This window comes from Pteropus vampyrus, unplaced genomic scaffold (genome assembly GCF_000151845.1).
Source record: "Pteropus vampyrus isolate Shadow unplaced genomic scaffold, Pvam_2.0 Scaffold144, whole genome shotgun sequence".
Classification (NCBI taxonomy): domain Eukaryota; kingdom Metazoa; phylum Chordata; class Mammalia; order Chiroptera; family Pteropodidae; genus Pteropus; species Pteropus vampyrus.
Window position 1 is genome coordinate 3,484,443 of NW_011888925.1, and position 18,590 is coordinate 3,503,032.

General features: G+C 59.2%; 3 protein-coding genes and 1 non-coding gene across 18 annotated transcripts; 1 reads left to right on the plus strand and 3 right to left on the minus strand.

Moving 5' to 3' along the window:
- Positions 1–1,114: 1,114 nt before the first annotated feature.
- Positions 1,115–8,135, minus strand: RIN1 (Ras and Rab interactor 1). The gene is made up of 10 exons (XM_011368905.2): positions 7,183–8,135; positions 6,862–7,042; positions 6,657–6,771; positions 6,489–6,561; positions 6,267–6,358; positions 5,375–6,112; positions 4,783–5,088; positions 4,352–4,483; positions 4,069–4,220; positions 1,115–3,218 (listed from the first exon to the last, which is right to left on the minus strand). Exons 1-10 carry the CDS (start codon positions 7,266–7,268, stop codon positions 2,730–2,732), a joined length of 2,364 nt encoding a protein of 787 aa, XP_011367207.1. The 5' UTR covers positions 7,269–8,135; the 3' UTR covers positions 1,115–2,729.
- A 151-nt stretch (positions 8,136–8,286) lies between these two features.
- Positions 8,287–15,395, minus strand: BRMS1 (breast cancer metastasis suppressor 1). 14 transcript variants are annotated; one of them, XM_023535712.1, is made up of 10 exons: positions 15,234–15,392; positions 12,491–12,668; positions 12,327–12,417; positions 12,045–12,172; positions 11,810–11,889; positions 11,631–11,727; positions 10,962–11,054; positions 9,746–9,807; positions 9,119–9,271; positions 8,287–8,807 (listed from the first exon to the last, which is right to left on the minus strand). In XM_023535712.1, the coding sequence occupies exons 1-10, from the start codon at positions 15,381–15,383 to the stop codon at positions 8,505–8,507; spliced, it is 1,335 nt and encodes a 444-aa protein (XP_023391480.1). In that variant the 5' UTR covers positions 15,384–15,392; the 3' UTR covers positions 8,287–8,504. The 14 variants fall into 14 exon arrangements, with proteins under 14 accessions (XP_023391480.1, XP_023391483.1, XP_023391479.1 ...); XM_023535715.1 differs by having other exon boundaries at positions 9,230–9,271; positions 15,234–15,391; XM_023535722.1 differs by having other exon boundaries at positions 8,629–8,807; positions 9,230–9,269; positions 9,743–9,807; positions 15,234–15,390.
- A 251-nt stretch (positions 15,396–15,646) lies between these two features.
- Positions 15,647–17,987, minus strand: B4GAT1 (beta-1,4-glucuronyltransferase 1). 2 transcript variants are annotated; one of them, XM_011368912.2, is made up of 2 exons: positions 16,794–17,987; positions 15,647–16,513 (listed from the first exon to the last, which is right to left on the minus strand). In XM_011368912.2, exons 1-2 carry the CDS (start codon positions 17,847–17,849, stop codon positions 16,322–16,324), a joined length of 1,248 nt encoding a protein of 415 aa, XP_011367214.1. In that variant the 5' UTR covers positions 17,850–17,987; the 3' UTR covers positions 15,647–16,321. The 2 variants fall into 2 exon arrangements, with proteins under 2 accessions (XP_011367214.1, XP_023391493.1); XM_023535725.1 differs by having other exon boundaries at positions 15,647–16,516; positions 16,798–17,974.
- A 436-nt stretch (positions 17,988–18,423) lies between these two features.
- Positions 18,424–18,505, plus strand: TRNAS-GCU. Its single transcript has one exon. It is a non-coding gene; the product is annotated as a tRNA-Ser (tRNA).
- The last annotated feature ends 85 nt before the right edge of the window (positions 18,506–18,590 follow it).

Genomic DNA, 18,590 nt, shown 5'->3' on the forward strand with positions numbered 1-18,590 from the left:
CGCCTCAGGAACTCCGATGAACTGTTCAGGGTGAGTCTTCCTGAATCAATCACTCCACATGTATTTTACTAAGTGCCAATTCCGGGCCAGGCATTGTTCTAGGCCCCCGAGATTTAGCGGGGAACAAGGCCAACTTGGCTCTGGCCGTCTCGTGGTGAAGACAGACAATAAACAAACTCACATAGGGAACTATGGTGATTCTGGAGGTGATAAGTGCGGCATTTCCAAGCGAGGAAATGACTTGGTGCTCCTCAACGGATCTGACTGTCAGGGTTCCAGCGCTGTCCTGCAGCAGGGGATGCTGGACAAGCCTGGCGCCTCGCAGAGCCTCGACTTCCTCTTCCAGAGGCCAAAGGTGAGAGGCTGAGATGGGGGAGGGAACAGCACAGAGTCCCAGCACAGTAGGCTCTCAGCTACTGCCCAGACCACATCTATTTCCCTGTGGCCAGGGCTGTGTTTGCTTGGTGCTTCGTCCAGAAGAACAATTGATAGATTATTACTGAGTGGATGAAGAACTAGTCCTTTTGTTTTGGAGGACGGCAGACCAGAAGCTCCACAGAACCTGGGATCCGAGCCCTTCGCCCTGTGTAACAAGCCACTTTCCCTGAGCAAGACTCAGTTTCCTCTCCTGTAAAATGGGGATAATAAGACCAGCCTTAGACTGGTCTATCATTGCCTGTCCTGCCTGGAGCCCCAATCCCTGTATCATGACCCTTGGTCATGCCAACTTACCTGGCCTGGACCCCTGACCAATCAGAATCTCTTGAGAAGATAAACCGAAAGACTCAGGCAGCAGGCAGGGCTCGGCGGTGCTCTGCTGAGCCACTGCTACAGACATTAAATTCCCAGAGCCAGGAATTAAGACTCAGCATGGGGAGGGGGTGAGAGGGGCCTGCAGAGGCCCCCAGCCCAGAAGCCTCCGCCAATCCTTCTTTCCCTGAGACCTGTTCCACATCTGGCCCTGGGGTTCTCTGAGCACCCCCTGCAACCATTCCAGGTCCTTCCTCTGAGAAAGAACTTAAAACATCCTGTATTTGGTTCCCAGAACCCGGCTCTCCCCTAACCTCCCAGCTTCCCACCTCACTGCCCTTCACTCTTAGTTATCAAACTCCAGTCAGTGGACAGCATTTATTGAGTGCCTGCAGAGTGCCCAGCACCGAGCAAGGCCGTGGGATAGGGAGGGAGGGCATACAAAAGAGCGAAGGGGAGACTTTGTGCCAGCGAGAAGCTGGGGCGGGGGGAATAGGGAGGGAAGCGACGCCAGTGGCCTAGGGAGAAATTTGGAAGCCCTCCACAGGGCTTTTGGTTTGTCTGAAATGCCAACATCCAGGACTTCCACCTTGCATTTGTGAAGCCTGTCTGACATGCGGGCTGATGTCCCTTAGTGTGCAGCGCCTGAGGGACCTCCTCAGAGACTAGCTGAGGTCCCCCTTCCACCGCGGACAGTTCTTTCCCAGAGTAATCCCTGCCGGGCTGCCGCTGCCCAGACCCCTGACTCCAAGGGAGCTCAGGACCGGCAGCCTGGGCCCCTGCTGTGTCCTGAGGTTGCCGGGTGGCTGCAAGAGTGCAAAGCCCACGACCACCTATGCTGCTGAGGCCCTGGATTCCCTCGCCCATCGGCGTCACCCACTCCACGGCTTCCTGGACCACGCACGCCCCCTAGTGGTCATTGCTGACACTTTCTTTGCTCGGATTTGCGGTCTGCTCTGCTGGGCCCTGAGGATTAGTTTGTTGGTGGCTTAGAAGAGAGCACCTAGCTGGAACTTGATGGCCTGGTTAGGGTGGGGCAACCCATAATGGCATGCTGTGTGATATCGTAGGAGTCACTTTCTTGAACCTCAGTGGGTAATAAGCGTGGCCTCCACGTAAAACACTCAGGAGGTCCGGAAGAGCTAAGAGCAGAAGAAATGGTTTCTGTTTTGGAAGCCTGTCTCCCTGTCCAGTTCCCCTGGGAGGACGTCTCATCTTGGGGAAAGACTGGAACTTGGGTGCTCTTCTGGCTGGGCTTGATCTTCAGGATGTCCCCTGGGCTGACTGGAGGACACCCTCTTCGGCAAGTGCAGAGAACAACCCTTGGAGGGTGGGGGGCAATGCTAACACCCCCTTCTCCCCTCCCCTTTCCACTAGTCTGAACCCTGCGTTGCAGCAAAACCATCCATTTTGGCCCCTGGAAGATTTCCGGGAGAAGACAGCGTGGCAGTGCACCCCACTTACAGATGAGGAAACTGAGGTTTGGAGGTGCTAGTCCTCCAGGTAGTCTGGAGCAGTACTGGGTGCTGAGCTGCTGCTGCCCTGAATGCTCCAGACACCCAGGAGTGGGTGGAGCCTCTCAGGGCCTTGAAGCCCCCAGCCTGGAGGGGGCTGTCTGGGCAGTGGCCCTCCCAGGGGCTGTGCCCCTCCCCCACTGCCAGAGGTCGGATGTGCTCACCACTACAGGCTGACTGGCCTCCAGCTGGGGGAGGATGAGAGGCAAAGAGCCTTAGGCCCCTGGTCTAGGGTCTCCCAAACCCCGAACTTTACTGCCCCAGATGCGGCCAGTCCAGGTACTCCCCCAGCAAGTGTGGTCATAGAGATAAGCATCAGACAGCGGTGGTAGCAGACACAAGAATAGCCAGGGACAGGGAAGGCTAAGGGGGCTGTGGCCTTGGTCAGTGGGGCAATGGCTCTAAAAGGCCTTCTCAGCAGGTTCAGAGTTTTCAGCCCCAAATGATCCTTCTGGCCACTTCCAGCTACTCCTCAGCCGCCCGGCTTCCCTCAGCCTCTGGCACCCCTGGCTGAGCAGGGCCCCCCCTGGCCTGGCCCTCGTCCCACTGGGCAGTTGTCTCCGACTCTCCTCTGCTGTCCCCGGGACTGGCTTTGACCTCGGTGTCCCCATTTCCCTGGCCCCCTTTCTCCTCCTCCCTGCCCCCTGCCTCTGGCCCCCTGCTGCTGTCCTCTGCTGCAGCCTCAAGTGAGGCCCCCTGTGTCTCGGACCGCTCTGCCTGGCGGCGGTAGACGAGGTATCCGGTTGTGGGAAGCCTGTGGGCCAGAGCCCCAGGAGGCAGGCGGTGGTAGCCCTGCTCTTTGTATAGGAAGAGGCCGAAAGCTTCCGGCTGGGTCACTCGGAACTTGGTGGCACAGAGCTGGTTCAGGGTGGCAACTGAGGCCCCTGGGGGCACGGCCAGGGTCTTGGAGGTGCAGCCACTGCTGGGGTCCTGATAGGCTACTCGGAGGAGGTGCTGTGCAAGAGGAGAAGCAAAAACAAGGACTCGACCCTGCCTGGTACATATCTGCCTGCAAAGCTGTAGGTCCCCGTTTGGGTTCTGCTAAGACAAGGGCGAGTGGTATGAATCCAGTGGTAGGACCAACTGGAAAAAGCTTTTTGGACAGGGCGAGCTCCAACGGGTCCTTGAGGAAGGGAGAGATGTGCCTGGGCTGGGGGGGGTCACACCGCAGGCTGCAAGGATGGCCTCGCAGGGCTCTGTGGCCTGACAAGCCTGCTCAGAGCTAACTCCGTGCCCTAAACGCTGGTCCTCCATTAATCCTCTCATCAGCCCCCGAGGGAGGTACTATCATCCCATTTTATCGATGAGAAAATTGAGGCACAAAGAGGTTACCTCACGTACCCAGGCTCCTACGACCACAAAGTAGCAGAGCCAGGATTTAAACCCGGGGTCTGACTACAAAGTCTGGGCTCTCGATCGAGGCTAGGAGGGTCCCCTGACTCGATGGAGAGAAGATGGTGTCTGGGAGGGTGAGGGGAGCATGGGCTGGGAGCCCCTGAGTCCAGGGGAGGGCAGACCCCCAGCGGGGGGCTGGAAGCCAGGATTTAAGGCTTGAGACTGCCTCCTGTGTCCCTTTCCCTCTCGATGCCATGTCTCAGTTTCCTCATCTGTAAAATGGGGGTGACGATGGCCCTCTTCAGGGCTAAAGCCCTAGAGCACTGAGCACGTGGCCGGCATGTGGAACGTACTCGCTGTAGAAGGGCTGGCTTTGCTGTTTGTTCTGCCTGGGGCACTGTTCCTATTGCAGGACCGGCCTTTCCCCTGCTGGATCTCGGTTTGGGGGATGGCGCGGAGGCCCCGTTACCTGGAAGCTGTGGGTGGCGGGCAGGCGACGCTGCTCCCAGAGGCTGAGGGAGCGCTGTAGCTCCTGGGACGGGCTCAGGGGCAGGGTGCGGGCCTGGCCCAGGCCGCTTAGCAGGGCCAGGCTGGCAGAGAGGCTGGTGAGGTAGTAGCCGCCTGGGACACAAGGGGAAGGATGCAGCTCAGGCTGGGGGTGGGTGACCTGCTCCCTCTCCCCTCCCCTGCTTACTCGGGGCCATGCGGGCCCCATCCAGGCAGGGAGGTGGCATGTATGTGGGGTCACTCACCCTCTCCAGTGAGCAGGGTGGGCTCCAGCAGCTCTGACATGTACTCGGCCTCCAGCAGCAGCTCAGGAAGGTCGCACTGGGCCAGGACCAGGCTCAGCAGCGGGAGGAACTCGTCGGCGCCCGCACCCTCCCCTGCGGGGGGTAGAAAAGGAAGTTTCAGGCTCCTCTGGAGCCCCAGGTCAGAGTCCACTCCTTGTCTTAGACAGTGACCCTCCCTCCACCTGCCAGGCCTTGGGTAAGGTGGTCCCTATTACAACCACAAGCAGGGGCTGGGGAGAGGAGGCTCTACAATCTGGGCCTCAGTTTCACCGTCTGTGAGATGGGAGGGTGGGATCCACCTCTTCCCCTGCTGGGCCTTTCCTGGAATCTCTGCCCAGGAGGCCTGCCTCTGCTGGCGGGGAGCCACTGGCGGGTGGCGGGAGGGGGCGTACCCAAGTGGCTCCTCAGAGCTGTGTAGAGCAGCTTGCAGGCCTGCAGCAGTCGCTTGACCTGGGCGCTGGGGGAGTAGCTGTGGAGCAGCTGCAGCAACTTCTGGCGCACCTGCTCCATCTCTACCGGGGAGGGCAGGCTCAGGTGGGATCCGAAGGCTCCAGGACCTTGGGCTCGGGCCAGGCGGAGGCCTTCGGCCAGGCGTCCCAGGGAGCCATCAGCAGAAAGCCGCCGCCGCAGGCGGGCCACCAGGATGGGCCGGAGGGGCTTGAGCACCGAGTGATGCAGCGACTTCTCCAGGACACGTTCTGCAGAGCAGAAGCAGGCAGGTCAGGGGAACCAAGGAGGAGTCGGGGCAGAGTCCCAAGGAGAAGGGGGCACAGTCAGGGAAGGAGAGGGATGAAAAGGAGGAGGAAACTTGGTGAGGCAAGAGGCGGGGGCTGGGTGGGGGATGGGGTTCACTTGAAGGGTGGTGTGACCAGAGAGACTGTCTGGCACTGTGGACAGGACCAGAGAGAGGAGGAGGGAGGAGGGGGTGCGAGCCGGGACTAGGAGACCGGGCCGAACCAGCAGAGGCCTGTGCTGGAGTCTCACCCAGTCTGTCAGGCGGCAGCAGCTTCTCAGGGCCCAGCTCGGCACTCAGCATGGCCCGGGCCCGGTTCAGTGCCTCACGGACACCCTGCAGCTCCTGGGGTTCGGGGCCGGCTCGCACCTGGGTCAGGAGGTCCTGCACGAGCTGGCCCACTGCCGAGTGGCGGTCCTGCATCAGCGCTGCGGCTGCCCGGCCCACCTGTCGCTCGGGTGCCAGCAGGGAGCAGAAGGCAGCGCTCATGGACCGAAGCAAAGGCCGCTTGTGGCCCAGGCGGGGTGAGGTCGCGGGACTCCCCTGGGGCCCCTGCGTCCCCTCCTCCTCCGAGCTGCTGGGGGAGCCGCAGTCCACCTCCTGGAGGGAGGGCAGGGGCGGGAGGCTGGGACTGGAGCCCCCTGGCACACGGTACCCCACTGAGCTCTCCCTCCGCAGCAGCTGGCGTGGGGCCGACCTTTCTGTCTGGTTGGGGGTTGCCCCTGGCAGCACGGGCACAGGGGGAGGAGGCCCGGCGGGTGGAGACAGGGGGCTGGAGGTCTCTGTGGACACGCGCACTTTGAAACTCCTCTTGAATTTCTCCCGCTTGGTGGGGCCCAGATCCCCTGGGAACAGGGGGTTGAAGAAGCACAGGGCGGCTCCGGTGCCCTGGTCCAGTTCTTGTGGGGACCGGGGCTTCAGCCGGGGCAGCAGCGGGCCTTCAGATGGGCCGGGCAGAGCCTTGGTGTTGAGGGAGGAGCTCCAGAACTCTAGAGAAGAGAAACCAACTGGGGCCTCAGGGGGATTCAGGGAGGATGGCCAACCAAGGGCAAGGCGCAGGCTGACTGTGTGCACAAGGGCCTGCCCTTTCCCCCTTGGCCTCAGCTTATCCGTTTGTGCCGTGGGTGGCAGGGGAGCCCTTACCGATGCCCAGATGGGAGATGGCTTCTAGCTCCTTATGGGTGGCCGCCTGGCGGATGGCTCTGGGGAGCTGAAGCTGGAGGAGGAGGATGTCCCTGAGGCCAGAAAGAAGGCCAGAAAGTTAGGGGTGAGGGATGCTCGGGGCTTCGGGGCTGAGAGTGGCTGCAGGGATGGGGGTGGGGCAGGGTGTCCCACCAGACAGCAGGCGCCTCTGGGCAGGCTCACCGGGTGTGGCAGTAGGCGCAGATGAGCTGGACCAGGTCCGGGAAGACGAGCTCAGATCCCTCCAAGGAGACGCCTGAGAGAGGGGAAGTGAGCTCGTTCTCTGGGGAATCTCTCTGGGCCCCGACCTGACGGCTTCCAGCCCCTTCCCTCCAGGCCAGGCTCTCTCACCCCCAGGGCTTTCCTGGATGTAGTGGCTGGAGACGAAGGAGGGGCCGCTGGCCTGGGGGAGCCGCACGCACAGAGCTTGGCACTGGCGAGTGTTAGATTTCCGCACCAGGAATGTCTGCGAACGGACAGGGTGGGAGGCCCAGGTCCAGCCCCTCTCCCTCTCACCCACTGAGGGCCAGTCCCAGGGGGTCGGGCCAAGACTCACCCCCGGGGGCTCGGTCCTCAGCACGTGCAGTGCAGCCGCGGCGTTGGCCCGCAGCTGCAGCCACACAGGCCGCGTGAGCAGCAGGCGCTCCCGCAGGCTCACGGCGCGCCCCGGCTGCTGGGGCCCACCTGTCTGCCCCCCGCCGGCATCGGGCACGTCGTACAGCGGGTCCTGAGCTGGCCTGGGGACAGGCACCAGACCTGAGCAGGGAGCCAGGGGCTGGGACCCTTGCCCGACCCCTACTCCCTCCTCTGCCCTAGGACAGACCCTGCTCTGCCGTCCCTCCCCGCCCCGTGGGGCTGCCCTTCCAACTTCACCAACTTTTCTCTCTGCAGGTGCCCAGGTGCGAAGTTGGATGGAGTGGAGGCTCCGAGAGGGCCCGCTCCTGGCTCCCCAGGGGTTTCCATGGCGGGGAGCTCCTTTGGTTTCTCCCAGGACTCGGGAAGACGATCCAGCCCCCAAGGCAAGAGCACTCACATTCCCGGCGGTGAGTAACACTTCCTGAGGGCGGTGCGCCCTGTCACACCCCGCCAGTTAACTCTTGTGTGTCCACTCAGCCTGGGCAGTACCCGCTTCCTCTGTTCTAGGCCCAGCCTTGGGGTGGGGGCAGGGATCCTCCTCATGCAAGTGGCACCCCAAGGACCCCAGCTGTGGGGCTGCCACCTCCACAGGGAGCTTCCCGCAGCCTTGCCAACGGCCCCAAACCACACAGGCGGGAAGGAAAGGGTTAAACAGGGCCCGCCTCCTCCCGCAGGTCCAAGCCTCACCCTCAGGGCACCTTTGAGTCTAGAATCAGTTGCTCACCTGTCCAGGCCTTGGGGTCAGCCTTGAGAGAGTGCCCCCTACTGGTTGCAGATGACTCATTCCCGAGCTTAACTTGGATTTTGGGATTTCAGGTTGCCATGGAGAGAGGATGTTGTGTCTCCATGGAAACTAACCCCTTTGCTTAACTGAGGTTCTGGGGGTGGTTCTAACACTCAGCACTAAACAGGGGGGGGAGTCTGGCTGTGAGGTGTCAGCACATGGCACTGCTGCTGGCTGCCTCCCACGCACACAGGCCCTGTCAGCCTGCCTTGCCAATCTGCCAAGCAACTGGGGCAGGTGCAGACATGACCCAGTCTCCAAGCACTGAGCACCCAGCCCCCTTCCCCATCTGAGGCCACGTGTTTTGCCTGTGCCACATGTTGCTTCTGACTTTGTTCACCGGTAGCAGGTAGTCCAGGGCCCAGCCCCCCACCTCTAGGGGTGGTGATGGTAGAAGAGGCCCCCGCTTCTCCAGCCTATACCACAAGTCAGGGTGGGTAAGCTCCTGCTGGGTAATAAGAGGTACCAGGGACCCCAGAAAAGACTGCTTGTCTCAGACACTCCCCACAGGAGCCCCGATTCCCTTGCGAGGTAAATCAGACACATGCGGTCACGCCGGGGTCCCAAGAAAAGTTTTAATTCCAGTCCCCAAAATCTGGGAGTCAGGCACCAAGGACGGCCTTGAGAAGATCTGGGAAGCCTGGCTTCTCACCGCTGGCAACAGCCGGCCAGCCAGCCAGGCCTCCAAAATATACTTTCTGGCTCAGAATTCCCATGAAGCAGGGCCCAACTCACTGGCTCAGTGACTGGGAAGGTCGACGGGAAGGATGTGCTCTGGCTTAAGACAAGCAATGTCTTGTCAGGGAGGGGACCAAGGAGGCTGACCTTGGGGAGGGGAAGGTAGGGGGCTGGTTTGGGATGGACTCTGGCCTGGCGAGGGCAGCTCCGGGCCACAGCTGTACAGGCCCCAAAGAGGAGCAGAGGAGCCGTCCAGGCCAGTGATGGCTGGAGGGCGGCGCCCAGCAGCAGCACGGGAGAGCGGCTGGGCAGACCCTGAGGGGCTTGTGAGTCTGCCTTTTTGCAGCAGGAAAATGCGAATCCTGGGCTTGGTGCCAGTTGCTCCGAGGGGCAGGGTCACGGTCCTGGGGGTATGTGGGAAAGGGAAAGTCACTGCAGGTGAGAGGGAGCCCAAACAAGAAGTGGGCAGCCACTTCACACAGGGGACTGAGGAGTGGACTTGGTCTGGCCCAGGACAGCTCCGTAGCCCTCATCAGTGAGTCCACCAGCATTCTGGGTCCACTAGGGCCCCCCAGCTGCTGGGGCTTAGTATTCCAGCCCTCCCTGACCAATCCTGGCAGGGAGTTCTGTCCTTAGACCCATCAACCATCAACTTAGAGCTTCCCTACCCCGACCCTGGCTCCTGCTCCCCAAACTCCCACAGGGCTCTCCCCACCCAGTCTCTCTCGGGCCGCTGATCCGACATGGCCGCCACCTCTCTCCGGGCTCCTTTCCTGCAGGCCGGGCTGGGGGGGTGATGGGAAGTGGAAGAACCCGTGGTTCTTACCATCAGATTTTCTCTTCTGTGGGGACACAGCTGCCCTAGCCTGGGAAGGAGAGAAGAAAAAGCCCCCTGAGAGCCTGCCTCCCACTTGGCAAGCCCCCTTCCATGTCAGCCTCCCTGGGGCGAGGGCTGCTGGGCTAGTGCTGTGCCAAGAGGGGTGGGCAGCATGAGACACTTTCTAGACAAAGCCCAGATGTGGCCTCCTGTCAGAGGCCCGGCCAGCCCAGCCACTTCCCCTCCCTTTCTCCCAGCCTCTCAACACCTGCCCTAGAGCAAGAAAGGAGCAGAAAGACTAGAAGTTCCCTCCTCCAGGGCAGCCGTGGGCAAAAGGAGGCTGTGCGTGGGCAGCGATGCCAGGGAGCCTGGGCTGAAGGCAGGGGCAGGGCAGAGCGCTGCCAGGTCCTCAGAAAGCTCACACGTGCAGCCTGCAGAGACCGAAGCTGCTGCCTGGGGCGGGACCTGCACTGCCAGCCCCTACCCTGAGGCTGTGGGGACAGCAGGCAGCACCAGACCCACCTTTTTGATAGCGGTCCAGTCCTCTAGGATGTCGATCTCCTGCAGCATGTATACGATGTAAGGGCCTGCAACATGCGTCAAGGAAGCAGGAAGCCCAGTGGAGGGGGCAGGTGACGGCCCGGGAGCTCTAACACTCTTGGGAGGTGGTGCCATGGACGGGGGGAAGGGAACTGAAGACGTGGGTTCGAGCTCGGGCTCCATCTCCCACCTCTTGGTCCCCAGGTCTCTGGGGGGTATGTGTGGCTATGGCCTGTTTCCCCGACAGGGGCAGGGGGCGCCGAGCCTCACCCCTGCGTTGACTCCTCTCTCCAGTCTCAAAGTCAGTGGGCCAAGGCCCACCCCACCCACTCAGGGACTCTGCTCCTTCTATTCTCTGTCCTCTTGTCTCTCTTCTGGCTCCTTCCCCCATCTACACAGACTCATCTCTTCCATCCTGAAAACCTTTTGGTCTCACATGTCCTTCTGGGGACCAACCCCTCTGCCATCCTGTGCCCTGTACCTGATGTCTCCATGCCATTCACCCCTCAAGTCCACGTAGTCCGGATTCCTCCCTCCCTCCCTGAACCTGATTTCCATCACCAGGATGCCAATGCCATGAGTTCTGGTTACTGCAGGAACATGGGGAGTTGCAGAGTGAGAATTAGTTCAGTTCTGTGCTGGGCTAGGCCAGAGGGATGAAGGCACAGCAGGCCCTGGGCTGAAGGGGCTCATGCCTAAGGTGGAGGCAGAGGCAGCCACTCCCAAATGGGATGCAGTACCCCGGTTCAGACCACAGGGCTGCAGAGTTGAGAGAAGCCACAGCCATGGCGGGAAAGACCAGGAGAGGCTTCACAGGGGAGGCAGTGCCCGAGACGAGCACCGAGCAGGCCCAGACAGGCAGAAGGCACTCCGAGAGGAGGGTGGAAAGCGAGCAAAGGCACAGGGGTGGGAAGGTCTGGGACATGCCCCGGACACTGTGGGAAAGTCAGAGGGCCTCGGAGGAGACTTCACTCAGGAAGTTACAGGGACCCACTGAATGGATGTTTCTATTTTTCCATGGTCACACAGCTGTCAAAAAAAAAATCTGACAGCTAGATTTGCCCAGTCATAGCCATATGAGGCCAAATGACCATAAATGTGTCTATGTGACTCCGTCTTCCACGCCCCTCCACCTCCTCCCCCAGGTCTGGAGCCGACCTCGTCGTCCTGCCCGGCTCAGGCCCTGTGGGTGGAAGGATACCAGAAACGAGGGGGGCCTTCTTCCTCTTGCTCGGCGGCAGGGAGTCCCAGGTCTTTGAGCTGCCTCTGGCGTGCAGTTTGTCATCCCACCACTCTGTGCCCCCAGAGCCAGGATTGAGGTGCCGGCACTCCCAGGACACCCCACCCTTGTAGCCTGTGGCTTCACAGGAGCCAGGCCAGCCCTTTCCCGTCGACTACCTCCCCAGACAGCAGGGAGAACCTTGGGTTTGGGGCTGGCAGCTGAGTTCAGGTCCCAACTGCGCAGCTGTGCCACCCGGGAAAGAGGTCACTACACCTCTGTGAGCCTCGGTTTCTTCATTTGTTTAGGGGATGGTGGGATGGTGACAATTCCTGCCTCCCGAGGCCCCATGTGATGGCAGGCACTATGAACATGGAGGGGACTGTGGCTACTGTATGTGTGGGAGTGTCAGGATGACATCTCCTGTTCTGGAAAGAGCAGGTGCACAGGAGGGCAGGGGCACCCACGCTTCCTGAGCCCCCACTGTGCCGGGCCCCGGCTAGTCCCTTTCCATGCCTGATTTCATTCTGTCTCCACAGCCACCCCTCTCGCTAGCGCCCTGTGCAGGCAGGGAAGCTAAGGTCCAGGCAGGGGCTGGGAGGTGACAGAGCCAGGCCCAGGGCCGGGGTGCTCGGCCGGCCCATGCCTCACCTGAGCTAATGTCCAGGCTCTGGCGGTCCTCCTCCAGCCTCTGGATCCGCTCCTGCAGCTCCCCCTGCAGGGTGTCATAGAGCAGCAGCTTCTCACTCTGGAAGAAGTGGGAGCAGCTCAGCTAGGAGGCCTGGGCAGGCCACTGCAGCCCCCCTCCCCCAGGCGCCCGCCACAGTCACCTCCAGGTGCTGTTTGGCTCCCTGCAGCTCACATTCGTACTTATTCCTGATCACGTCCAGACAGAAGCCCTTGTAGATCCCTGAGAGGGAGGGAGGGGGATGGGAGGTCCAGCTTGGCCAGGGACCCCAGTGTCCAGAAAGGGGGGCAGGGGCATGGGCAAGGCAGGGATGAGAGAGGGGGACAGAGAGCCATGGGTTGGTAGGGGAACAGGGAGGGGGACTGGGGCCCACAGACCTGCCACCTGAATGCGAATCTTGAGGCTCCGCTGCAGCCCCCCCAGGGGCTCTGTGTATTCGGGTGCCCTCTCAGCCCCCACTTCTTCCAGCCGCACCCGCAGCTGACTCAGTCGTTCCCTGAACAACCTGGGAGGCGAAATGTGCTCATCCGTCAAACACACACGTGGGCGCCTGGTCCACGACACGCCCACTCGGCCTCAGCCGCCCCTGCCCAGCCCCAGGCCCACGGCCTCCTCACTGCCGGTGCCCGCAGACCCAGCCCCGGGTGCCCGACGCTCACTTCTCCTTTAGCTCCGAGAACTGCTTCTCCAGGTCCAGCATCTCATTGACGCACTCGCTGCGGCGCCGCTCGTAGTCCTCATCGTCCATCTCTGGGACAAGAGGCCAGTCAGGGCCGGCCGAGGCCTGGGAGGGCACTGGGGTGCACGTGCGTGCGCGGCTCACCTGAGCTCTCCTCCTCTGACTCCGTCTGGCTGCCGCTCCGTTCCTCCTCACTCTCTTCTTCCTCCCCATTCATCTCGGTGGCTGAATCACCCTCTGCTTCCATCTCTTCTGTGTCTTTGTTTGGAGGCTGGATCGGCATCTGGGCTCTGGAACGAATGGAGGCATCACTCACCACCACCCATAGCTCCGAGCAGGAGAGTGGTCACTTGGGGAGTTGAACCAAGCCTGACAGCAGCAGCCTGGGGCAGCTGAGGAAGTGACTGGACTCACGACACCCTGAGCACACAATGAGTGGGGAGGATGCAAATGGCCCTGCCTGTACATCTCCCAGAAGCCATGGAAACGCCCGTACCCTTGGACCCTGTTGGTAATCCCAGGACTGAGAATGCTGGCCAAAGTGATGATCCATAAGATGGGAAAGGCCAAGGGTGGGCTTCTCTAGGCCTATGGAACTGGGCCTGAACTTCTGACTGGGGCTTTCAAGGCCCTGCACAGACTAGACTTGAACTACTGGTCCAGCTCCTTCACTGGTTCATGCTGCTCCTTCTGCGTATGATGCCGTCCATTTACCTTCCTGAGAGCACGCTATAACCTCGTGTCTTCTCACTGTGCTCGGGGTCCAGTCCCATTTCCTCCTCCTTCCTCTGGGACCTCATGTCAGCAGTGCCACCCTCCCTCTTCCATATCTTCAACTCTCCCTCCTGACAGATCCTTCCCATGAAACTTTAAACACGCTCAGGTATTTTCCATTTAGGAAACACAGAATCACAAACCCTCACCCTAGTCCACTTAACTGCTCCCCGTTTCCACCTCACAGTTACACTTTTCAAGCTCTGTGTACACATGCTCTTCCTGCTTTCATCTCCCACTGTTCTGATTTCCGTACCATCACTTTCAGGTGAAACCAGTGCTGTAGAGGTAACCGACAACCGCCTTGTCCCTAATGCCAATATTTTTCAGCAATTATTTATCGTAGTTGACTTCTCAGCAACACTCAACACTGTTAAGCATCCCTTTTATTCACTCGTCTAATACTTAATGAAACCAACGTATGCTAGGTACCATCAGACACTATGGTAAGTGCTGGGCATGACTGTGACAGACCATCTCCGACCTCAAGTTGTTTACAATTTCCTGGGAGAAAAAGACAAAGAAGCAGACCATCAGTGTGGTGTGAGATGAGCCGAGAGTGGGCAGTGAATGGGAGCGGCGTCTAACTGGGACCTGGAGTTGCTGTAGCATGAGAGCTTGCAGAGGAAAATGGGCCAGACAGACGAGCTGAGCAGGTGGAGGGAGGGAACATTCTGAGTAGCATATGCAAAGACCCCAAAATGAAAGGGGCAGGGTTGGGGGCACATGGGTCTAAGCCTCAGAGAAAAATCTGGGCTGCAGAGATCTGGTCAATGGCATATAGCAAGTTCTTCAGGCCCTGGGAGAGGGTGCAACCAGCAAGGCAGAATGTGTAGAGTGAGAAGACATCCATGATGGAACCTCCCAAGGTCACCAAAGGGGCAGATGATGAAACCCCTGCAAAGGAAAAGGAAATTAGCAAGAGGTAGAGGAGAGAAAATCTGTCATATGGAGAGAGAATTTCAGAAGAAGAGGTGACAGTGCCAAATGCTGCTAAGAGATCACCTAAGAGAAAGGCTAAATAGTACTCTCAACAGATAATCGCTTTGCTTACTGGGGGTTCTATATCACCGTGATGTCCTTCCAACTTCTCTGGGCATGGCTTTGTGGTCCTTTAGATGAGAGTAGATCCCATTCCCTCCAGGAAGCCTTATTTTCTTACATTTCCTATTTGCCCATTCTCATGTCTGTCTCCCCTACCAGTCCCTAAACCTCACCAGGGAAGGGCTGCACATGCACCCTATGCATCTAGCACAGCACAGAGTCACCTGATGACTGGAGAATTCGCAAATGCAAATTAAACAAAGCCTTTGCAAGGCAGGGTTTGGCTTTTACTTCTTGGTAGCCCCAGGTTTGGCTTTTACTTCTTGGTTTTTAGCAAACCCAAAGTATTTTGTTAAACTTCTTAGACATCAATTCGAGTTGTGTAAAATGAATGGACTAGAAAACAGTTTAGTCACATTCCTGGATAATTTCACAAATAATCTCAACCTGATCTGCGGTTCTCCAAACCAGTCCCATCTTTACCATTCTCAAGATTCAGTTCCTACAGTTCCCCAAATTTGCAATTCCTCTTCACTGTTAAATATATTTATATTGTAAAATGCAACTTAATCGGGACCAGAGAGGGCGGGAGAGGGGAGATGGGAGTCACTTCAGCTGCTCTCCTTCTACTGTATGAACTCAATTAAATAACCACCTTCCCGCCTTACCCCGGTGCAAAAAGAGAATGATCATTGCTACTGAGTGTTGTAAACATTACGAGGGGTAAGGGATGGAAAAGAAAATTGTGAGGCGCTGTGCACAGGCAATTTATCTTCTCAGAAAGTGAGCATTTCCAAGGCAGGCCTCCATGGAAGGCAGAGTCTTCCCCACCGCCCTCGAAAAGGCACACCCAGCCCCTCCGCGGCGCGCCCGCAGCCTCCCGCCCCGCTCCGTTCCCTCATGCGCTGGCGCGGGCAGGGGAATCACTAGCTCTTCCGCGACCGGTTTGGGGCCCGCGGCCCTGCACGCGTCCGGCCGGTTAAGTCTCTGCTTCGGCCCTGGAGGTTGGGCGGGCTCCAACAGATTCGCCGGAGAGGTCGAGCCAGGCGCCATGGGTGTCGTTACGCACCGCAGCGAGTGAAGCCTCCGGCCTCACGTCCGAGACTCCCTGACAGGTTCCCGCGGCTGCGGATGTTGACCACCGCCGCCGGGATTGGGGAAGAGCTGCGCCGCAGGTCCGGCTGTATTGGGCGGCAGGGCCTGTCCGGCGCTTCCGCATGCGTCATCAAGAGGCGCCCGCTGGGAAGCTCACGATTGGACAGCTGCGGGCGAGGCATGCTGGGATACCGCGGGGCGGTCTCCATAGTAACCAGCCGAAATTCACACTGGTGGTCAGTTCGCCGGAACGACACTTGTGGTTTCCTTGCTTTGCAGCCGGTGCTCCTCCGTCCGCGGTCACATCCCTCCCCACTCCCCCGCATGAAAGGGGAGAACCCGCGATCTCTCTGCCTGCCCGGTTCAGGAGAGTAATTCAGCCAGCTGTAGTGTGAACACTCATTTATTTATTTACACATTGTCAATGGTAGGCAAATAACCCAACCCAGCCCAGTCTATTCGAGAGGGTACGAAACCTGCAGACCCTTCCCTCTCCAGAGCTCCCGAAGGCGGAGGCCTGGGAGAATCAGGAAGTTTAGGCTTCTGCTCAAAAGCTATAAACTAAATTCAACATCTTTATCCACTTTCTTTCCAAAAAGCCCATTTTGTTAAGTACTTAGACTTCTCAGCTTTGCCTCATTCATACTTTTTGCTCTCCTACTGCCTGCCCACTCAAAATTGTTAATAATAACAATAATAACAACAATAATAATACTGTAATAATATTAATAATACTTCACATTTGTACGAAGCTTACAGAATGTTTTCACATATAGCATCTTATCTGAGCCTCCCAACAGTTCTGTGAGGTAGGTATTCTCACCTCCCTTTTTTACAGACAGGGTAACTGAAGCTCAGAGAGGGAACGGGATTTGCTCAAGGCCACACAGCTAGTTAGTGGTAAAGCTAGGACTTGATCCCAGCACCCCATATTCAAGTCCAGTGTTCCAACACCACAGCTACCACTGTAAAGTGGAGTGACATTTCTTACCCCCGTCAGGCCTGAGGGGCGGCCTAAGGAGAGAGGAGGCTGAGACTTCTCAGACTAGGGCAGGGAAGGTCTCAGCAATGACGGGAGGAGTCGGGGTACTTGGCCTTCAACTCCTGTTTGAACTGGCGGTAAAGGATCTTATTGTGCTGATTTTCTGCCTCTTTTTGGGGATGGAACTTCAAGGCTTCCTTGAAGCCCTTATGGACCAAGAAACCTTCATTCAGCACCTCGAAATCGAATCCTGCCACGTGCAGTTCACAGGCCTGTAGGGGGAGAGACAGGTCAATAAAGTTTGATTATTTTCCTAGGGCCTAGACTGACAACCCTGAAGCTGACTCCAGCATCCCCACTCCTCTGAAGGCACACTGAATCCTCCAATCACCTCCTGAACTATGATCCCTCCTGCTTCATTGCCCCCCTTCCATCCAACCACCTCCCGAACTATGATCCCTTGTCCCCTTTCCTTGTCCCCTTTCCACTCATAGCTTCCTGACCCCACCACCTCTCCTGCCCCATTTCCCCTGCCCTCTCCCTTCTGAGCACCTGGCTGATGCGATTGAAGCCGTACTGCCGAAATCGTTCGTCGAAAGTGGGCACCTTGCCTCCGGCAACGTAGAACGGCTCCCAGGGGTCCTGCCAGGGTACCACGTAGGCAGGCCTCAGCAGGGTCTCTTCTGGCAGGTTGACCCAGCGGGAATAGTTGGTGGGTGCCTGGCAGGGCGTGCACAGCCCATAATAGAAGGGCCGCACCTCGCCCACCTGGTAGAGTTGCAGCAGCTCATTCTTGTTTGCAGGCATGCGGCGGGCTCGGCGGATCTCAAAGGCAGGCACCACCAGCGCTGTGCCCGCCCACTGCTTGCTCTGATCCAACATTTCTCTCAAGCCTCTCCACAGCCCCTCGCTGGGAACCATGTCCACATCGATGACCAGGGCATAGTTGGCCCCCTCACGAGCCAGATTCCTCAGCAGGTTATTGGGGTAGGAGACGTTGGTGCCCAGCGCGTAATTGATCCCGGGCTGGGCCACCCTGGCTAGCTTATCAAACACCTCCTGGCAGGACCGCAGCAGGGCAAATTCCCCCGGCTCTCGGGGGTCGGGCACTGCGGCCTCATAGCGCGAGGGGCACACAAGGTGCATGGCGACCCTGGCACGCATATCGGGGCAGTGGCTGCTCAGCGCGTAGGTCAGCACCGTGGCCAGCTGCGCCTCCTCCTTGGTGGCCGCGAACACCGACACGGAGAGCGGGCCCTCCCAGCGCTCCAAAAGGCCCGACAGATGCAGCAGGTTGTCCACGCTGGCATGGGTGGCCAGGATCACATCATTGGGGTCCATAGTGGTCTTGAGTAGGCCCCTATAGACGCGGTAGTCGCCGCTGGCGTCCAAGACGCCTCCGGAGGCCAGCGCGGTCCGGAGCTGGGCTTTGACCTGGTCCACGGACCGCGGAGACGGAGGAAAGAATTCGAAATACTGGTCTTGCTCCTCCTGTCCGTGCATCCCGGATAGCAGCGACAGGTAGAGTAGCTGCAGCATCGCCACCAGCATTAGCGCGGCCAGCAGCAGCTGGTAGAAAGCGCATCGGATGGCATAGGACATCTGCATGGCTCTCGGGGCTCGAAGCGCGCAGCAGGGACCACCCGGCCGCAGCCTCTGCCAGCCACCGCAAGCCCGGATTTACCGCAGCCTGCCGAGCGCAGCCGAAGCGAGCCGAGGCGAGCCGAGCTCCTTGAGCAGCCCCGCCCACCCGCGGGGGCCTCCGGGTGCCCCAGCTCGCCCCCTGTGCGCGAGGAGGATCTACTGCACTAGTCGCCCGCGCGGCGCGCTTTGCAAATGCTGGATCCGCCCGTGGCGGCGCCGCGGGCTTCCCAGAGACACGTGTCCACTCCCTCCCGGTCAGTGCGCGACCCCCTGGACCAAGCGCGTCCTGAAACCCCGGCGCGCTCGCCCCCTACTCAGGGACGGGAAACCTTGGCAGAGCTCCGCTGCAGCTTGGCGAAGAATGGTGCGGATTCCTGGCTGCGGCGGGAAGAAAGGAACACAAAAAACCCTTTTCTTTCTTCTGTCTTTCTCTCCTTTAAGTCCTGTTAGATCTGCACCAAAAAAATGAGTGTAGGAGAGCCGCAAAGTGCGGAGAAGATGAGAGATAAGAGAATGTGGAAAAAGAGCTTTCGTGTGGGACGAGGTGGCCGAGTGGTTAAGGCGATGGACTGCTAATCCATTGTGCTTTGCACGCGTGGGTTCGAATCCCATCCTCGTCGGTCGTTTTACACGGGAGATGTTTCTTAATTTTCCCCATCCACACCCCGGGGGTCTGAAGCACCAAGTTGGACTACCAGATGGGGG

What these genes read in the sequence shown, in the direction of transcription:
- B4GAT1 (XM_011368912.2), bottom strand. Translation starts at nt 17,849, where the DNA reads ATGCAGATGTCCTATGCCATCCGATGCGCTTTCTACCAGCTGCTGCTG. An exon ending in GCTTCAATCGCATCAGCCAG is followed by an intron (nt 16,514 to 16,793) that starts GTGCTCAGAAGG and finishes CTCCCCCTACAG; the next exon opens with GCCTGTGAACTGCACGTGGC.
- BRMS1 (XM_023535711.1), bottom strand. Translation starts at nt 15,383, where the DNA reads ATGCGGAAGCGCCGGACAGGCCCTGCCGCCCAATACAGCCGGACCTGC. An exon ending in GAGCCAAACAGCACCTGGAG is followed by an intron (nt 11,728 to 11,809) that starts GTGACTGTGGCG and finishes CACTTCTTCCAG; the next exon opens with AGTGAGAAGCTGCTGCTCTA. An exon ending in AGGACTGGACCGCTATCAAA is followed by an intron (nt 9,272 to 9,745) that starts AAGGTGGGTCTG and finishes TCTCTCCTTCCC; the next exon opens with AGGCTAGGGCAGCTGTGTCC.
- RIN1 (XM_011368905.2), bottom strand. Translation starts at nt 7,268, where the DNA reads ATGGAAACCCCTGGGGAGCCAGGAGCGGGCCCTCTCGGAGCCTCCACT. An exon ending in CATCTCCCATCTGGGCATCG is followed by an intron (nt 6,113 to 6,266) that starts GTAAGGGCTCCC and finishes TCTCTTCTCTAG; the next exon opens with AGTTCTGGAGCTCCTCCCTC. An exon ending in CACCCTGCTCACTGGAGAGG is followed by an intron (nt 4,221 to 4,351) that starts GTGAGTGACCCC and finishes CTTGTGTCCCAG; the next exon opens with GCGGCTACTACCTCACCAGC.